The sequence below is a fragment of the Alligator sinensis genome, unplaced genomic scaffold (assembly GCF_000455745.1).
Source record: "Alligator sinensis unplaced genomic scaffold, ASM45574v1 scaffold768_3, whole genome shotgun sequence".
NCBI classification, from domain to species: domain Eukaryota; kingdom Metazoa; phylum Chordata; order Crocodylia; family Alligatoridae; genus Alligator; species Alligator sinensis.
The window spans coordinates 2,112,745-2,127,728 of record NW_005842135.1 but is presented as its reverse complement, the minus strand read 5'-3'; the positions used below and the strand labels follow the sequence as shown (position 1 = coordinate 2,127,728).

Here is a 14,984-nt window from a genome sequence, read left to right as displayed (position 1 = left end):
AGGGGCTGCTGCCCCCCCACCCCCCACCCCCCACGCCCAGCACCAGCTTGTAACCCGACCCCACTGCCAGGCTGGCAGTGGGGGCTGGTTACAAGCTGGTGCTGAGCATTGGGAAAAGTGGCATCTTGCCAACCCCATGGCCAGCGCTCGGCATTGCAGCCACCTGCAGCCTGCCTAGGGCTGCCTGTGCCTGCTCCAGACAGCCCCGCGTGGGCTGCGAGTGCCTGCAGCAGGGAGCGCCGGCCATGGGGCGGGCAAGAGGCCTCTTTTCCCCACGCTCAGCACCAGATGCGCTGCCCCCCCACCTGTACCGCAGGGCTGGGGGGCACTGGGTGCGAGCGGGCAGGGGGCCAGTGGGAGCACAGGGCCCGCAGCGGTGTCCCAGGGCCAGTGCCGGTGGGGCCCAGAGCAGGGTGGCAGGAGCACAGGGTCCCAACTGGCAGGGGCTCTATGGAGCCGGGCCAGCTCCCCCCTCTCCCTGCTGGTGCAGCCCAGCCTGGCTCCACAGACCCCTGCCGGCCTGTGCCCCGCTCTGGGCCCCACCGGTGCTGGCCCTGGGACACTGGTCCCAAGACACTGGTCCCAAGATGGTGACCAGGGGGTAGGGCACCTGTCAAGGGGTGGGGCTACCCATGCGGCCCTGACAGCCTGCCAAAACTGGGTAAGCAGCCCTCCACCCAAAATAATTGCCCGCCCCTAGAATAGAGCCACAAAGAATATTGCTGCCAGGTCATGAATGTTTGTGCCGGAAAGGTTGTAAAGAACAATTTTTCCAACTATTTAGTTGGTCTAATAAAAGATATCACATCTACCCAAAGAACCTTGTCTGCCTATGTTCTTAGACCAACACCCCTAAGGTCATGAGCAGGCACACACTGTGGCAGCTTGGCAGCTGGGGCTCCTATCTGCTGCTAGAACTGCCAGCAGGGACAGACAAGCATAGATGAGGGTCCCGTTGATGCTGTTTCTCTTTTCGATTTTATAAAGCAGGCACAAGATGAGAGAGGAGCAGGGGTTGCCAGTCCCTTCCCACAGCTACTTGATTTGGACAAGATAATCACCCTCATTTTCACTCTGAAAAGCTAGCAAAGACTTTTTCCCCCTTTCCTCACACCAGGTTTGTTTGGATTTGGGTTTGGCTTTTGTTTCTAATAAGGGAACTCTGTAGTTTCCCAGCTGGATTTTTTCATTTTCAAAGATACATTGTTCAGCTGCTTTATTTTTCCAATAGAATAAACTGAAAATGGGATTGGTTCTAACCATTTCTTCTTTTTTCACTGCTGCAGTTTGTGTAAATAGGTGGAGTCCTCCCCCGTTGTTTATTCAGAAGCATCAGGTGCTGACTCAAGACACAAACTGATAGGAAAATACAATTAACTGTTCTACAAGACAATAAAGACCTCTCAGGTTATTGATTGCCTGTAATTTGAGGCACCCTATAATTGACCGTTTCAAAGACACAGCTAATCTGATTAGCTCATTTGCAAGTTGCTTATTTGTATATTGATCCCATCCACCTAGCCTCATTGCAAGAAACAGGGATCTAGTAGAGCAGTAACCAATGCTATAAGTGGCATGGGCAGTCTCTGTTTGTGGCACATGATAAATCAGGGAGGGGACAGGGAGCACAGTAGCAGACAGGGCAGGAAGCAGAAGTCAAAGCAGCAGATCAGGCAGGGAGCACAGGGCAAGAACCAGAAAGCAGAGCAGGAGATTGGGAAGGGGGTAGAGAGTAGGGTAAAGAAAGCAGAGCAACAGATTGGGCAGAAGAAGATGATCAGAGTGGCATTTGGGGAGGGTGTGGGATCAACTGGTGGCATGCCTGCAAAAAAGGTTGGTTCCCACTGCACTAGCAATATGACTTCAATGACTTCTATAGCCAATGTGCTCAATTTACAGGTACCACATATGTATTTTCTTAAACTACCAGCCCCTCACACTGATCTTGGTATCAGACAGCCAGCTTGAGCCTTTCCTACTTGTGCATCATCACCATGACTAAAAATCCTTCAAAAATATGCCTCAGTAATCTCTGTACAGTCCCCGTGCCTTCAGTGAGTGTGCACAGATATATCTAAGTATGCTGCTTTATTGACAATACAAAAGTAGAAACAGAATCCAGTTCACTCCTTCATACCTCTGCTGCCTGAAGAATGCTGTGGGTTATACAAAGCACTAAACACTTATTTTGGTCACTAAGTCATACCTGCTGTTTCACAAAGGAAGCTGATCTTTCAAAGAACAAGATGGTATTTTTGGTCATTTTTCAAGAGGTAGGAAACTTTAGTGTAAGCACTTTTTTTTTTTGTTTACCATACTAATCTAAGGACTAGGAAGAGCTGCAGTGTTGTAGCTGTGATAACCCAGAGAATAGGCAAGAAGCAAGTTTTGCCTGATGGTCCAAAAAATTTTGTTATTGGACCCAACTATATTGTTGGGGAGAGGCATTAGATAAGATTTCAGCCACACAATGCCCTTCCTGAGGACCTTCACTTTGTTCCCCAAAACTTGTCTAACATCACTCCCAACTATGCAGTTGATCCAAGGAAAGTTATTACTGTAACAAACCTTCCTTCTCACATAAATATCAGGAAGTCATCTTAGAGGCACTGGACTCTAACTACTAACTTGGCAGCCCATGACAAGTCTTCACTCTGGCAAAAGAGTACACATATGCCTATTTCTCAGCTGTTCTGTAAAAAAAGGCACCCCCACAGCCCAGTATCCTGTTCCATCCTGTTTGCTCCAGAAACACTGCCTCTAATGTTGACTTAACTAGCAAATGCATATAGTTTGCACATGTACTTAGTGTCAGACTTGGCATTGCTGAGAGCATATCTGCACTACAGACTTACTGTGCCAGGCAGCTCAAACACTGCACTGCTCTGTGTGTACTACCTCCCCGACTGAAAACAGCACAGCCATGTTCACATGGTGCTGCAGGCAAATGATTTATCCCTGACCCTCAGGAGTACTAATTAGTCTACCAGCAACACTGCATGAACACAGATGCCTTTTGCAGCTGAAGAGGTAGCGTGCGGAGAGCATCAGGGCGTGTCTGAGTGTGTTGCTGCCCAGCACGTAAGCCTGAGTTGCAGATGCACAAACTTTTGCAAGTTGGGACCTATGCACATGTGACTGATTGTTCCTACATAGTACAACCACCAATAAGTCATCTGAAATCAGGAAAGAGCAGGGAGATAATTCATTAAGTTTCCCTTGGTGAAGTGGAATGTATTGATTTCTCTTTTTCTTCCCCAAACCCCAGTTAGTGTCAACATCGGTTGCAGCTGAAGTCCTCCAATTACTGCATGTCAGACTAGATTTCCTCCTTCTTATCTTCCATAGACCTGGAGCACCTCCTCCACAAAACAAATTAAGTTGGTACCTTTCGTAGCTTCCCATAGTCGATGAGCTCTGGGCGATGTCTGTGAATCAAAGCACAAAAGCCAAGACCATCCTTCCAGCTGTGAAGAAGGCAGAAGAGGACATAATTAGCGATGTTCAAACAGGTGGAGTGGCAGGCAGCTGACTGAAAGTGCACAACAGATGGGACCAAGATGCTGAGAGCCTAGATCATTACTTCAGGCTTCATCTACTTTTAGCTAAGGCTTCAGTAAGCATTAAAATGTGCACAAGGCCTATTTCTGCGTTAGGCTCCTATCCTGCTCCCACTGAAGCCAATGGCAACAATGCCTACAGACTTTAGTGATCTGGGATCATTTTTATTGCTGCCACATGTATTACCACAACATTTTCATTGTCAAATAGAGTCTGAACAGTACTCATGGGCAGAAACTGAGCTTGGGCATGAAAAAGAGGTAAATGTCTGAATTTGCATGAAAACACTTCTAGGAAAAGACAGATAAAACATGGAGGGGAAAATTATCACTCTGAGTTACACCTACCACTACGTTTGCCATCTCTGCCCTCTCCCCAACCAGTTCAAGCTTTTCATACAGAATCAAAGAGAGAGACAAGTCTGATGTCCATTAAGTAGCAGAAATGACCTGTCTCCTACCCTCAAAAGGTGGAAGAAAAGAGAAAAAAAACCCAAAACAAAGACAAAAATCAAACAGTTTTAATCAACTGCATGTTTCCCCTCACAGAAAATGGCTTATTCTTTGCAAAGTATGTGTTGTACTAATTTGTTTAACCAAACTGCGGGCTTCAAGTACTGGGGGTCCCTTCATTTCCAGGAAGTGTTTGCACACCCTAGCAGATCTCCCCCTTGGCTATGTCACATGATAGCCAGGCTGACAAACCCTCCAGGTGTAGATGCAGGACCTACCAGCAAAAAGTGCTTTTAGCTCATAACGGTACCCTGAACCATACCAGCAAAAGGAACCGTACCATTTACAGTTGCTTTGACCAGTATAAAAATATTAACAAAGCCTCTTCCCAGCATTTCCATGTCAGCAAACATTTCTAGTGTAGACTTCACTTTAGGAACTACATTTCCTAAAGCTATTTGTAGTATCACTGGTTCAAAATTTTTTTGACCAGTCTCCAACATGGACAGCATTCTTCAGGGAACGTAATGCTCTAAAATATTTGTCAAAGGTAGTAACTGTGGCCAGAGTAAGGAACTGGGAGGCTGGTAATCTGGGTGCTGTGATGGGCTCTGATGCTAATTTACTGTATGACATTGGACAAGTCTCTACAGCCTATTTTTCTCCTGTATAATAGAACAATAACAGCAAGTCTCACAATTTCCTTCAGAATTTGGTAATGCAAGATGCCTAACAGTGCCAAGAGTCCTATGGACAAACATGATCTGTCAAGATCATAAAGATAATCCCCACCTCTGACTCACCTGATATGGAAATTCTGGATGTTCACATTTTTGTAGGGAGCTGTCTTCCTCTGACACCATAATAAAAGTCCTTCTTTAGCAGATGTCTCTAGAGATAGAGCAAAGGAGGCAAGTGGGCTAACCAATTTCTCTTGAATTTTTTCATCCCTTGGGTTCATTCTGGCTAACACAGCACTGAGCCATGCCTTTAGCTTCCTTTTTTGAGGGAATGTTCTCTTATATAGCTCTCAGATTTAGGACAGACTGGTAGCAAAATGACCATGTCCATGGATCAGCCAGTAAGGGAATGTTCTGCAGTCTATGACCGCCTCCCCATCCATTTCATGCACCTCATAAATACTCTCCAGGGAAGAGGAGTTAAAAACTCTTCCCAGAATGTCTGTACCAACCTATGACTTGGCCAGAAAGGGAAATCACAGCACAAGCCAACTTGGATCTTAGTGGCTCCCTGGTGACTTCCAGGATGTGCTGATTTGGTACCACCAGAGCTGGATCTCATGTAGCAAAGAGATGCGGTTACCCTGACCACTAGGACCATCCATTCTGAAACAGCAGTGGAAAAATACCAAGGTTTACCTTCTACTGAGATATCCTGAATGGCAAAGCGAAGGATGATGGTCCAGATCATTCCAAGGGTCATTTTAACATTGCCATCGACAATTTCTGCAGGGGGAGAAAAAACAAGTTCACGCTGGGTGTGCAAATCCCAGTGGAAGACTGAATAATGAAACCTGGGGAGCGCTGCCACTTACAGAGCTAAGAGCTGGCATTCCAGCCTTACCAGTCTCATCTATGCATCTCAGTCCTACTACTGACCACTGAAGAGACGCCGACAGCCTTTGAGACTGCCAGCAGGGGGATGTTATACTACTGTAAAGGAAGGCGTGAATTTAAATCTCTCTAATGCCCCGCATAGAGGCACTTACTGCAGTGAAAAGTACCTTTTACAGGCATTGCTGAAGAAGCTTAAGAAAAAGCCACTTCTATTCTGGAATAAGTATCCAGAGAGAGTCACAGTGGTATAGTGATCTCAATTTGACCATACCAATATAATTTCACCAGTGTATGGGTGAAACTTCCTCCATATAGATAAGCCCTGAAAGCTGGTTCTGCGGTATAGACAAAGATCCACTGAAACAACCAAGAGCCACCCACATTTAATTTGTAAGCAAAGCTACGTGCTGGTCTTCAGACTGTATCTGTGGAGGGCTACTTTCAGATATAAAACTTCCAGTAAAATAAACCAATGTGTTTCTGCATCAAAGTGTAAACACAGGGGGCTGAAGAGAAAGTAAAAGGATGTGCTTGCTTATCTGCATGAGTGAAGCATAACATCCACTGAGATGTCAAGCAGATTGTACTTTGTTGCTCACTGTACTCTGCAGTGTAAATCAGCTGGGGCTGACAGCTCAGAGGCTTTAGAAACCAATCTTGTGCGCACGTGAGACATAATCTGTTTAGAATTTGAGAGAAAAGTTCTGGAGAGGGCTCAGAAAAGGGTTGTAATTGTGCACAGATCAGTGCCAAAGAATACAAATGACATAGCCGACAGCTGGTTCACATACTCCAGAGAACCCCTGATAGACATGGAGATCCTGCACAGGTTGAAAAGGAAACTTTCTCAACATGTTTAATAAGCCACACTAAAATATATGCCCTGTGTTACTGCCACCAGAGGTTATGAACTGGAAAGACTCCTGTATAATTTATGCCATGAGTTCTTTTTGGACATTGACTAGATAGTTGCTCTCCTGCAGTTTCCTGCTCTGATTTCAGTTATGAAGCCATTCCAAGCTATTCTGCTTTATGGACAAAAGGGTTTAATACAAATTACTGCATTAGGCTCATACCAATTGAATGCCATCAAAAAGGCAGGAAGGGTTTGGTTTTGCATCAATGCACTTATGTTCATGCAGCTATCCCAGCACTAGTGCAGATGGCATGTACTGGTGAAAGGTAGGCTTGGACTAGTTGTAGTTCCCAGCATTCTTGGTTTGATTGTGTAATTCGCAATATTTGGCATTTTCCTTAAAGCCTCAGCTCTGAGCATCCAGGAATTACATGAAAAGCTCAGTTTTTCATTTTAAATTGGGCAAAAATGTGACTGTTGAGAAAAGCTTGAAAACACAAATCCTGACGGCTTCAAAGGATTCCAAATAGAAAATGAAAACTCCAAAAGAAATCTCGTTATGTTAAGCCAGTCTCATGGTTCTTGGAAGCTTGAGGTTGATAATGTAGCCACCATGACATTCCCTGGTGACTTACTAGAGCAAACCTTGCTGGTGCAATCCTGGTTTGTACTGCGCAACAGGTTTGCACTGATACAGATCTCCCAATGTTAGAAAAAAACCCCTACAAACAGATTAGCCCCTTGCTAATTTAGCCCCACTCCCCTTGCTCCCAACACACACACATACCTCCTCCTAGTTACAGGACACTTGTAGGCTACAGTGCCTTTTTTATTCCTACTTGGGACACATTGGTACAGGAGCTAGGTGTGAAAGGCTTAATTTGCTCAGGAAGAATAACCAGAGAACCATTCACATGGGGTGACATGCATTTGTGCAATTGTATTGGAGAGATTTTAATAAGGCCTTAATAATAAATACATAAAGCACTTTTCAGTCTCATTATTTTTGTTGCTATTATTAAAAACATCTGAGATGCTGCAGACAAAACACATTAATGAAAACATCTTTGTTTTCTATTTATATTGTGCATTAGATAACAGCTTGCATGGGGTTTTTACAAAGCAAGACAGAAAATATTTACCCCCCTCAACACAAATAAGAGAAACCTATGATTATAAAAATCACAGCAGTTGACAGGGAGGCTCAGGGGCATGTCTAAGACCTGAACATCCTTTCAGCTTTTTAGATTAATGGACTAGATTATATCTGGGAGTATGTCTTTATTTTTGAAGATACCAAACAAACAATAATAAGTGAATCAGCAATGTGGAGCAGGTAGTATTTTAAAAGTGTATTTTAAATGGAAGCAGAGTGGAAGTGACTTCCATAACATCATGTGGGTGGCAGGGGCTAAAGCAGGAATATACGAAGGAGCTCTGGCTCCCAGCCCGATGCTCAGGTCACTTCTTAGGCTACAGCCTCCTCAACTCAGCCCACCCTCAGTGCTCTAGAAGCAATTTTGCACTTTTCTAAATTAAACCAAAAAAGGGAAGCTGCGTTTCACCTAGACCCCCCTGAACCCTCAGCTTGCTGCTTTCCTGGCATTGCACAGTCCAGCCATGTCTGATCTGGAGGAACTCAGAGGTTTCCTCCATTTTACCTCTGCAAATGGCCACATGACAGTTCTCTTGATCAAGAGAGGTTGAGCAGCAGCAACCTCCCAGGCATAAGCTAGTGCCCTGAGAACAAGGAACCATCCTGCGTTCGCAGTGAGTGCAATTAAGAAAAAGCCTTCTCTAATTATTTTTGTTCCAAGTTACAAAGTTGCTACTCTTAGCTGGTAGTGATCAAGCAGTCTTCCCTTTCAGAGCCCAATTACGGTATACTTCCTGGGACCCTGTGGACAAATTCTCTCAGGCGGATGAAAGAGGACAGCGGTCCCTCACCTATACTCCCAGGCAACTGTCCCACCTTTGCCGATGCACTTTCCCAGCACTGTGCAGAGGTGTAGCTTAAAATGCTACCTGGGCAGCACAGGGTGGGAGGGTGCTGAGTGGGCAGCTAAGCCTTACTTCCTCACGCTGGACCTACAATAACAGAGCCACGTGGCATGGGCTACTGCTGCCTCAGCACAAGCTCCCTGAACATGGGAGGCAGCGGGGGCTCCTGAAGGCAGCCCCTCTGAATTAGTGTCTGGAGCTGGTGCCCTACTCTCTCTTTCCCCCCAGGTTATGCAACTGCCACTGCATTCCCTATCCCTTGGGATCACTCTCAGGGCATTTGACTCTAGGATTCCAGAGGTGCCTACGAGCATCTCTTGTTTCTAATACAGGGGGCAAGGCTCCTGGTGCAAGGAGGAAAGGGAGTCCATGGAGTTTTCTGGCTCCCTTGACTACAAAGCGAGAAATTTCACAACGCAGCAGAAGATCTAAATCAGTGGTCCTCAACCAGATGAATGGCACAGGGCTGGTCCGCAGGACAGATCCTGGCACTGCCCCCTCTCTGCTCCATGCTCTGAAACTGGTCCGTGGGGCCCTGGCACTGCACCCTCCCACTTCCTAACCCCTAGAATGGAGGTGCCAGAGCCCAGCACTGCTCACTTGTGCCCCCTGGGATTGAGGCTCCGGGGCTTGACACCATCTCTTCCTGCCCCCATGCATCACAATTAGGTCCTGAGGACCCAGCACTCCCTGCATACCAGGATTAGGTCCCAGGGGCTCAGTGCTGCCCCCTCCTGCACTGGGATAGAGCCCTGGGGCCCGACACTGCCCTTGCCTGGTCTCATGTACTGGGATCAAGTACCCTAGCCAGCATGCAGGACCTGGGGCTCTCCATGGGCCCAGATATTTGGCAGCAGGGGGCAGTGGCACTGCTTCACCCCTCCCCCACAACTTTCTGGTCCCCTGGGGAGCCCTGAGGGCTGGATGACACAGTACTGTGTGCTGCATCTGCCCCACAGGCTGGGGGTTGAGCACCCTGATCTAAAGCAATTAAACATAACTAACTAGAGCAACCCTATACCTCCTGGAAGTAAAGAGTCAATGTTTGCTCCCCATGGTCATAACTGACTCTGAACTGTTTGGGAGCAGTTCACATATGACAGGATAGGACCAGTGACCAGCGAGTGCCTCCTGAGGCACTGTTTGTGCCTCCTAGGTGGGAGGTCTGCCTGCCAGGATTCACTGCACTTCCTCTAGCAGCATCAGACTGTTCTACGCAGCAGCAGCTAGGACATGTTACTCATGTGATTTACATCTGATATAGGATGGATCAGTTTGACACTGAAGCAGCTGAAAGTTTGCAGCCAATGGCTGGGAATTCATTTGCACCACTGAATATGCTCCCATTTGATTGCTATTATTGCGCTATGCACGAACAACGAGATATGGAATAATTACTGCACTTCCATCCATTTGTTTGACAGCCAATTAAGGGCCTGACAAATATGCACTCTTCAGGAACAAGACTGGCTTGTTACAAGGATCTGGTTTTTAAAATGCCATCCCCTATTTCATATGAATGACTTAATAATCCAGACTCTTTGGATAATGTAATGGTACCATACTGTCTTCTCCTCCCCTACCCAGGCAGTAAGATGCAGCTTCAGTACTAGTAAGAATTATCTTTTCTCTTGGCAATTTGTGTGAGTCACCCACCAGAATATAGCTTGTAGTTACCCCATACAGAGAAGCAGTTTGCACCGTTTGAATAACTGGCAGAAGAGAAGATACTATTGATTAAGTGAGTGAGAGACACCCGTCTGCTACACAGTAGTCATCAACATGTCAGCTTGCATCCAAATGAGAAACATTAAAGACAATCAGCCCTATGGTCACCCCAATGTTTTGTTTATCCAAACAGGAGACCTAAAATAAACAGCCTCCAAACTGAGGTCTAGAGGAGGCATGCGGCTACTGATGGACTAGAACCAAGACAGATCTAGGACAGATTGCTAACATTGGCCATGGGGGTGTAGATGTCACGCTCCATCCCTTCACTTCCTGCCCCAGCTCCCTAATTGGGAGTGGGCAAGAGATGGAGACAAAAGATAATCCTATGTCACAAACGCTGTAATGCTGAGCCATCTCCTCATTCTCTCTTTTTTCCCCCTATCATATTCATGCCTGCACTGCCTGGAATTTAAGTGGGTGTCCTGCTCAGATGGGACTTTTATATTGTTGCGGTCTTCAGCTTTATTTTCCTCTCAGTTACCTGGTAAGAATCAGGAGTAACCTAACTAAAATCAATAGTTATTCTGCAATAAGTGACAGAAGAGCCATACCCTGTGCCTTTAAGAAGCTGATTATTTTCTTTGCAGACTGGAGAAACAAGTAAAACAGATTTAGTCAGAGGTTAAATGTTAGCACCTCTTGACCCTGACTGAATGAACCCTGACTGTTGTCATGAACAAAACAGTATACCTGCAAGAAGCTGAGAGACACCTTTCCAACATGGAGTTTTATAAGTTCCTGACTCAAGACTTCATGGCCCAATATCAGAGGGAACTATGATTTCATAGACATCAGGGCTGGAAGGGACCTCGGAAGATCATCGAGTCCAGCCCCCCGCCCAAAGGGCAGGAAGTCAGCTGGGGTCATAGGATCCCAGCAAGATAAGCATCCAGTTTGCTCCTGAAGGTGTTCAATGTAGGCGCTTGAACCACCTCCGGTGGCAGGCTGTTCCAGACCTTGGGGGCTCGGACAGTAAAGAAGTTCTTCCTTCTGTCCAGCCTGAAACGATCTTGAAGTAGTTTGTGACCATTCGACCTCGTCATCCCTTGGGGCGCTCTGGTGAACAAACGTTCCCCCAGATGCTGGTGGTCACCCTTGATAAACTTGTAGGTGGCCATCAGATCACCCCTGAGCCTGCGCTTTTCCAGGCTAAAGAGCCCCAGGGCTCTCAGCCTGTCATCGTAGGGTCTGCTTCCCTGACCTCTGATCATGCGCGTGGCTCTTCTCTGGACTCTCTCAAGCTTCTCCACATCCTTTTTGAATTGTGGAGCCCAAAACTGGACGCAGTACTCCAGCTGCGGCCTCACTAAGGCCGAGTACAGGGGGAGAATGACGTCCCGGGATTTGCTTGAGAAGCATCTATGGATGCAAGCCAGCGTTTTGGTCGCTTTACTAGCCGCCGCATCGCATTGCAGGCTCAGGTTCATCTTGTGGTCAATGATGACCCCCAAGTCTCTTTCTTCCATAGTGCTAGCCAACATAGCACTGCCGAGCCTATAAGGATGCTGCGGGTTTTTTTTCCCAAGGTGGAGAACCTTGCATTTATCGGCGTTGAACACCATCAGATTCTCGTCCGCCCACTTGCTGAGCCTGTCCAGGTCAGCCTGGATAACCTGCCTGTCTTCTGGTGTGGATGCTTTGCCCCAAAGTTTGGTGTCATCGGCGAACTTGGCCAGTCCGCTTCTGACTCCAGTGTCCACATCATTAATGAAGATGTTGAACAGTACGGGTCCAAGGACAGAGCCTTGGGGGACCCCACTGGTCACAGGACACCACGATGAGTGACTTCCATCGATTACTACCCTCTGGGTCCGACCCCGGAGCCAATTTTCCAGCCAGCGGATTGTGGAGGACCCAAGGCGACAATTGGCCAGTTTCTCCAAGAGGCGATCATGGGACACCAGATCGAAGGCTTTTTTGAAGTCAAGATATATGACATCAATCTCTTCTCCCTTGTCCAGGTGATAGGTCACCTGGTCGTAGAAGGAAATGAGATTGGTCAAGCAAGACCTACCCGCAACAAACCCGTGCTGGCTATCCCTTAAGATGTTGGCATCGGCCAGTCCATTAAGGATGGCCTCTTTAATAAACTTTTCTAAGATCTTCCCCGGGATAGAAGTCAGGCTGATGGGCCTATACAAGCTCTGAAAGATGCTACCTCTTGAAACACAGGAAAGGATTGATACTTCTACCTCCCAGGATCCCAGGCCGGGCACCTTTTACTTATTACCCCAAATCCACAAACCTGGCAACCCGGGACTCCACATTATTTATGCTATTGGCACTATTACATACGGAGTGTCTGGCTACGTTGACTCATATTTCTGTGCACCATTGGAGCTGCCAGCTATTTGAAGGACATCATAGATTTCCTAGCTTCTACTGACAAGTTTCCATCTACCACCATATTAGCTACCATGGATATCACATCGCTGTACACCAACATACCACATGAGGATAGATTACAAGCCATATGGAATATTATCTCTGACATTGACACTGCTTCTGTTTCTACCACATTGTCCTCACACATACCTATTTCAGATTTGGAGACTATCTATACATACAAATGAACAGGACTGTTATGGTCTTACATGTGCCCCTCTCTCCCTCCATCCATATATTTATGCCAGACCTTGGGGACTGCTTTCTCTGTAGCTGCCCTCCCATACTCCTTGTATATCTAAGGTACACAGATGGCATCTTCATCATATGGGCACACAGGAAGAAATCCCTCGATAAATTCTACCAGGACTTTAGCAATTCCCACCCCTCCAAACTGACTTTTGAATACTCCCACTCAACATATACATTTTTTGGACACCACTGTGAAATGTTGCAATGAACACATCACTACCATGTTATATCAGAAATCAAATGACTGCTACAGCTACCTTCATGCCACTAGCTTTCATCACAAGCATGCCACTAGACACATCATCTACAGCCAAGCTCTACATTAGGGATACACATCTTAGGTATTTGAACCAGGTATCTCTTTCCAGCAACAGCCTACCTCTTATTCTCAACAAAGCACCAGGCCTTGCTCCAGACCCAGAAGCCAGCTGTGCCCCCTCATCAAAACATACTACAGCATCACTGGACCACACAATGTGGATTATAAAACCTGGGATTCATTCACCTGATCTTCTACCAACATTAGATGTTCCATCACTTGGTTACAGCACCCCTCTGCTCAATACTGGAGAGAAATGACAATCCCTACGTGAAAGAATGAATGGACACCGATCTGACATCAATTCCAGAAAGACACACAAGCCTGCAGCAGAACACTTTAACCTCCCTGGACATCCATCCATGTCCTCAAAGTAACTGTTCTTAAAACAACAGGATTTTAAAAATCAACTTGAATGCAAAATTGAAGGGAAAGAAGTCTTCCATAGACTGGATTGTGTTAAGCATGCTCTCAACAGACTCTGGGTTCTTATCCCATTATCTGTACTAGTTTTTATAACCCCCCATGTCCCTCAATGAGTTAACTGCTTTTTCTTCCTTTTGATCTCTTCAATCTACCTTCATCTCTCTCTGCAGTGCCTCATGCTTTCTTCCTCCTTTCCCTATGCTTTGTATTTATATTACTTTATTCCTTTATTCTCTGCAAATCCATTCAGGGCTTCTGATGAAGGGACCTGGCATCTGTAGTTTACAAAAGCTCATGCCTCTGAATGCGTTAGTCTATTAGGCGCCACCTCGCCCTGCCTTCTACCTGAATCCTGATAGACATCAAACTCCAATTTGGTATCCAATTACATCCAAGAAGGACCCCTAAAGAGGTCAGGCAGCTTGAATCTCTCTTAGAAGAGATTTTCAACATCACATGGATAATTCGTTTGAAAGCCACACCTGGCTAAAGCCTTCCTTGAACCAGGTTTACATACAACAAAAATCTTGTAGGCAAGAGTCTTGATCACACAGACTAAGCTTAAATCATTTTTAAAGGTTAATACCAGTGCCTTCAATCATATTTTCTCAACCTGTGGTACACGTACCCCTGGAGGTACGTGAGACGCAGGCAGGAGGTATGCAGGTACCCCAACACTCTCTCTCTCGCCCTCTTTTCTTCTCTCTCTTGCCCCTTCCTCCTCTCAAAACTGTTGCAAAAAATTTGGTGCAACGCACATTACGCAGCACTTTAAATTCCCCAGTAATAATTTGTTGTGCTGCACTTTGCGTGGCATTGGTTTCAGCCCTCCTAGCTTTGCCCAACATCACCTCTAGCCCAGGTACATACTTGAGTTGTGCACCCTTGGTGTAAAAGGTGGCAACCCTACCCACACCACATCAGACATCTGTTTTAACCTCCCTGGACATCCATCCATGTCCTCAAAGTAACTGTTCTTAAAACAACAGGATTTTAAAAATCAACTTGAATGCAAAATTGAAGGGAAAGAAGTCTTCCATAGACTGGATTGTGTTAAGCATGCTCTCAACAGACTCTGGGTTCTTATCCCATTATCTGTACTAGTTTTTATAACCCCCCATGTCCCTCAATGAGTTAACTGCTTTTTCTTCCTTTTGATCTCTTCAATCTACCTTCATCTCTCTCTGCAGTGCCTCATGCTTTCTTCCTCCTTTCCCTATGCTTTGTATTTATATTACTTTATTCCTTTATTCTCTGCAAATCCATTCAGGGCTTCTGATGAAGGGACCTGGCATCTGTAGTTTACAAAAGCTCATGCCTCTGAATGCGTTAGTCTATTAGGCGCCACCTCGCCCTGCCTTCTACCTGAATCCTGATAGACATCAAACTCCAATTTGGTATCCAATTACATCCAAGAAGGACCC

The 14,984-nt window shown here is 46.1% G+C and overlaps 1 protein-coding gene across 8 annotated transcripts in view; it reads right to left on the bottom strand.

Moving 5' to 3' along the window:
• Positions 1 to 14,984, bottom strand: part of ACTN1 (actinin alpha 1) — a 136,486-nt gene that overhangs the window by 41,732 nt on the left and 79,770 nt on the right. For all 8 annotated transcript variants that reach the window (XM_006025194.3, XM_014520639.2, XM_025205959.1 and 5 more), the window contains exons 4-6: positions 5,393 to 5,479; positions 4,817 to 4,904; positions 3,389 to 3,467 (exon numbers count right to left, since the gene is read on the bottom strand). In XM_006025194.3, the coding sequence (XP_006025256.1) occupies positions 3,389 to 3,467; positions 4,817 to 4,904; positions 5,393 to 5,479 (254 nt within the window). The remainder of the gene's footprint in view (positions 1 to 3,388; positions 3,468 to 4,816; positions 4,905 to 5,392; positions 5,480 to 14,984) is intronic.